This window comes from Cyphomyrmex costatus, unplaced genomic scaffold (genome assembly GCF_001594065.2).
Source record: "Cyphomyrmex costatus isolate MS0001 unplaced genomic scaffold, Ccosl1.0 scaffold494, whole genome shotgun sequence".
Lineage (NCBI taxonomy): Eukaryota > Metazoa > Arthropoda > Insecta > Hymenoptera > Formicidae > Cyphomyrmex > Cyphomyrmex costatus.
Genome location: NW_017279223.1, coordinates 49,434 through 54,788, shown reverse-complemented (window position 1 = coordinate 54,788; position 5,355 = coordinate 49,434). Strand labels below are relative to the sequence as shown.

Here is a 5,355-nt window from a genome sequence, read left to right as displayed (position 1 = left end):
ATATTTTTAAATATGAAACTTAAGGGATAATCATTCTGTATTAAAATTTCAATTATCATATTCAGATTTTTATTGTGAATTTTGGATGAGAAAGATAAAACACTTTATCTACCAAATTAAATATAATACCTCTTTTTGGGTAGTTGGATGTTGAGAAAAATAGTTCAGAAATCTGCCAGAAAACGTCGGTTTCTGGTACCAGTCAAAAATAAGAGAATCGTCTTTTATGATAATAGTCAAATCTAAAAAGTTAATCGAGTTACTGCCCACTTCTAGAGTGAATTGTAATTTCTCGTGATATGAATTGAATTTCTTAGTTATATTTTTAATTTCTGAGTTAGGAATGCATAAAATAATGTCATCTACATATCTATAGTAAATATGTATTTCGTATTCTAATCTCTCATCACCCAACTTTCCAATTCGTTCATCTCTAAATTCGCAATCACAGGTGAAATCGGTGAGCCCATAGGTGTTTCATAATTTTGTTTGTAATATTGATTGTCAAAAGTAAAAAAAGAAGAGTTCAAAATCATTTCGATCGCTTTTAGAAATTCTTCTTTTGGTAAATTACACATTTTATTAATATAATTCCATCTATTTCATAAAGCATCTATTGCTAATTTGTGTGGTATATTAGTAAACAAGGATACAACATCTAACGAAGTCAAGCTGTAATTTTGTATAATTTTTACATCTTTCACTTTTTCAACTAATTCTAAGCTATTTTCTATACTATTAGGAATCTTCGGAACAAAACACGATGTTGAATAAATGGCGAATGAAATGCCACGGCGTGCGCCTACCACACGTGTCACAGGGTGTTCCGTCAGTGGCGGTGTGGGCGAGAAAAGAACTCTGGCTTCTCTCTTAGTTCAATTTACTTTATTGTGCGTTCACAGGATACAAAACTGTGTCGAATAGCGAAGGAATCACACGTCGAAATACAAGCGTCTCGAAACTCGTTGTTCGCCGGTACAGTAACGGACTTATTCTGTTCTTTTACGTACACGAGAGCTCTGAACGCCCTCTCTAAAAATACGCGTCGTGCCGAAAGTAGCTAAGCATGCGATCATAACGCATAATCGCGCACGGCGCGAGATACAATCCTGTATCGACGGTAAATAATACATGTGACCTGTGTCTTAAACTACGAAAACGTAACGGAACGGATGAAAGCTAGAATGATTATTATACAATGCCGCCGCCCTTGAAAGGCTCCGCTTTCAAAATGTAAGCACAAGTAATAAGAAAAGGAAATGGCAACTGGATCGTCACCGCAACGCAAGCTTCCGGAGTCTTGTGAGATTAGAACAAATTAACATTGAGGATTAACAAGTATGCGATGCTGCAATGCTTGATGCATACAAGCGCTAATACAATTCAATGTACTTAATCTAACTTGAAATACAATGAAACTACGCGTGAGACAGAACATATTTAATGTTTAGTGTTTATCATTGGAATCATCTATAGGTAATATCGCTATTCTAGTTAACGGTCTTGTAAGAACGCCCTTTGCTGTTTTTATCTCAGCAGTTCTCACAACGCCGTCTACGCCTGGATGGACGTCTTGTACACGTCCTAATAGCCAATGAAGAGGGTGTAAGCCCTGTTGTTTTATCAGTACGACTTAACCGATCTTTAATTGATCCCCCTTGTTAACCCTCCATTTAGAACGCGCTTGTAGAGTGTGGAGGTATTCTGAACTCCACCGTCGCCAGAAATGCTGCCTTAATTGTTCTACGCGTTGCCAACGAACGAGCCCATTTTCGTTTATGTTGCTCAAATCGTGACAAGGAAAACTGTCTACGGTAGTGCCAATTAGAAAATGTCTGGGGCTCAAATAAGCAAGATCATTGGGGTCTTCGCTCAATGGAGCGATGGGCCGTGAGTTTAATATTGCTTCTATCTCGCGCAAAATTGTCTGCATCTCTTCGAAGGTCAAATGGGCATTGCCAACTATACGATATATATGGAATTTTGCAGACTTTATCGCGGCTTCCCACAGTCCTACACAATGTGGAGCGTTGGGAGGGATGAAGTTCCATGTTATTCACTGATCGCGCAAAAATAACCGGATTTCATCTTGTATGCACTCCTTTTCCAGAAAATCAAAGAATTCGCGCAAACGATGACGGGAACCTACGAAAGTAGTGCCATTGTCTGACACATGTGGAAAGGCTTCTCTCTGCGCGATATAAACCTTTTGAAGGCTGCTAAGAATGTGTCGGTGGTTAAATCACTAATCAGTTCTATGTGTACCGCCTTGGTAGCGAAACATACGAACATGGCGATGTATGCTTTGTGAGTGCGCGCGTTTCTGCGTTTCCCCTCTCGCAAAGTTAACGGACCAGCGTAGTTCACGCCGCAATACGAGAATGGCCGGGAAGCAATGATGCGACTAGGTGATAGGGAGCTCATAATGGTTTCTGAATGAACAGGCTTAACTTTGAAGCATTTAACGCATTTTAGAATGATTTATTGTGTTAGAGATCGCAACGCTAAAGGCCAAAATTGCTGTCGGACGGCGGCCATTGTAGCCTGGGTGCCGGCATGTAAGCTGCGCACATGCGCTTGCGTGACGATTCGTCTTGATAGCTCGTGATTTTTTGGTAGTAGCACCGGATGACGCGCGTCCTGTGTTAGATTTGAACGTTCTAATCGACCTCCAACTTTAATTAATCCGTCGTCGAGAAATGGATTGAGTATCAGAATCCTACTAGATGCACCGAGGCTCTTGTTGCTGCTCAAGGCCTTGTACTCCTCGGGAAAGGAATGCTGTTGCACGATCCTGCACATGAGTTGCAATGCTGCCGTGATCTCTTCGTGAGAGACGAAATGTGTTGTAATGCCTGCAGGTCTCCGTAAGAACCTCGAGCAATATGCCACAACGCGACAGGCTTTGTCAAGGTTTGAATGTTTGTTGAGAATGTTTTCTATGACGCTGGTGTCAACGACTGCGATGTAGACGTGTATTTTTCGAAGCTCGGAGGTGTCCTCCTGGCGTAAGAATTGATTGGCGGGCCAGAAATTCTCATCGTGCTGCAGAAAGTCGGGGCCCTTCCACCAAGTGGTTGCATGAATTAAATCGCTCGGATTCAACCCTCGTGAAAGTAAGTCGGCTGGATTTTGACTGGACGGTACGTGTCGCTAATCCGTCGTTTGAGCCAATCGTTGTATTTCCCCTATGCGGTTTGCGACGAAGACTGAAAACATGCGTGATTCTGAGGATATCCAGTTCAATGTAATTGTTGAATCTGACCATAGATACACCTTGATGTCAGACGTATCTATTGACAATCGAATCGTCCATCAGCCGCGTAGAAGTGCTGCAGATAGTTCCAGCTTCGGCAATAATACAGCCTTCAACGGCGCAATCCTTGATTTAGAGCAAAGTAGTTCTGAACGATACTTATTCGCATCGAGTTCAGTGCGGATATACACGCATGCTCCGTATGCATTTTGACTGGCATCACAGAAGCCGTGTATTTGTATGCGTTGACGTTCAATACCGTATTTGACACGTCTGGGAATTGCTAGTTGGTTAAGCTCCGTCAGCTGTGACTTAAAGGTGATCCATCGCACGTGTAAATTCTGAGGAACTGACTCGTTCCAATCGATGCCTGCTCGCCAAAGATCTTGCAGTATTAACTTGGCAATGATGATGATAGGACCTAGCAAGCCTAGCGGGTCGTACAATTTGGAAACGTCCGATAGAATTTTTTGCTTTGAAATCGTGTCATGTGAGATGATGGGGTCGTGTGAAAAATGTAATGTGTCTGTATTGCCGTTCCATTTGATCCCCAAGATGTGAGCGCTTTCGTCGTCGTTGATAACAACGGGTTTGTCATTTCTGTTAGATATTGCGTCCAGCAACCCTTCTGGGGTGTTGGAAGCCCATTTTCCAAGTTCAAATGCGCCTAGCATCAGTAGTTTGATCGTTTCATCTCGAAGAGTCTCCGCTTCTTGAATAATGTCTGCTCTGGTTAGTAGGGCGTCGACATAGAAGTCACGCCTTATACACGCTGATCCAATGGGAAACATCGACGAGTGATGGTCGGCTAGATGTTTGATGCACCTGGTTGTGAGGAAGGAAGCCGATGACGTGCCATAGGTCACTGTCATCAGTTCGTATATCTTGATATCCGCCTTAGAGTCGCTGCGCCACAAAATCCTCTGAAGAGTTGTTTGCGAAAGGTGTATAAGCACCTGTCGGTACATTTTTATGATCTGCGCGCGATCAGAGCGTGAGCGAAGGTACGGAATCGCATTACGATTGACATCAAATCCAGCTGCACCACTGGGCCGACTCTCAAGACGTCGTTTAGTGATAATCCTGTGTCACTCTTACTTGAAGCGTCGAAAACGACACAAATCTTGGATGATTGTTTTGCGCCCTTGAAGACGCCATGATGAGGCAAATAGAAAGATGCTGTATCCTCAGATGGAAACGTGCTAACTTCCTTCATGTGTCTTAGTTTCAAATATTCGTCCATGAAGCGGACATACTGGTCCCTTAAATTAGGATCCCGAATGAAACGACGCTCTGTTCCATGTAAGCGTCGCAATGCGATGTCCCTTGAGTTGCCAAGGTTGCCGATTGATTCTTCCTTGATCGGAAGTTTTACTACATATCTGCCCTGTTCGTTCTGGCTGACGTTAGCTGCGAAGTGCTCCTCGCAGTAAGCATCGTTTCTGTTGTTCATCACGTGATCACCGTGATGTTCAATTTGCCAGAATCGTGTCAGTTGGTCATGCAATTGGGTATTGGATATGGTAAACGCTTGTACGTTTTCTGCAGACGCGGCTGTGCCACTGCGACGTCCAGCCAGAATCCACCCTAACGTTGTTTCTTGCAGGGTCGGATGGTTTTGAGTGGCCACGATTTGTCCTACACAAAGCAGCTCCCAAAATATTTCTGTTCCGATCAAAATATCGACCTTGGAGGAAACGTTGAAACGAGGATCCGCTAGCTTGAGGTTTCGAGAAATGTTGTAGTCTTCACGCCTTGAAGTAGCCATTGGAAGCTTCCCGGTTATCCGCTCTGTGGTAATTATTCACTTTAGGGGATCCACCTCCAATGACCTTGACCTTGACATATGTTGTCAAGGTCATGACCCTGAGTAACCTCCAACAAGTTTTAGCCGTCGCTCGCCCTTCGTTAAAAAGTTATGATCAAAAAAAGTTTGAAAAATTACGTTTTATTTCTGCTATATATGTATAATATCAAGTACTATTCTACACCTTTCCCTGTTTAGAAACGTTAAACTTTCCACGCGAAGTAATCTTCACCCCCCCCCCCCCTGCACAGGGGCACACGACTTCTACGATTGTACTGTTGCTATGATAGTA

General features: G+C 43.0%; 1 protein-coding gene across 1 annotated transcript; it reads right to left on the bottom strand.

Annotated features, from left to right (window-relative positions):
- Positions 1-2,481: 2,481 nt before the first annotated feature.
- LOC108778179 (uncharacterized) lies at positions 2,482-5,024 on the bottom strand. Its single transcript, XM_018545285.1, has 3 exons — positions 4,278-5,024; positions 3,364-4,179; positions 2,482-3,153 (listed from the first exon to the last, which is right to left on the bottom strand). Exons 1-3 carry the CDS (start codon positions 5,022-5,024, stop codon positions 2,482-2,484), a joined length of 2,235 nt encoding a protein of 744 aa, XP_018400787.1.
- Between the last annotated feature and the right edge of the window lie 331 nt (positions 5,025-5,355).

Bases quoted from the DNA above. Each gene is read 5' to 3' on its own strand.
- LOC108778179 (XM_018545285.1), bottom strand. From the start codon at position 5,024: ATGGCTACTTCAAGGCGTGAAGACTACAACATTTCTCGAAACCTCAAG. The intron at 4,180-4,277 runs GTAATGCGATTC...ACAACTCTTCAG, and splicing joins AGCTGGATTTGATGTCAATC to AGGATTTTGTGGCGCAGCGA. The intron at 3,154-3,363 runs GTATTATTGCCG...ACGACGGATTAG, and splicing joins GGATTGCGCCGTTGAAGGCT to CGACACGTACCGTCCAGTCA.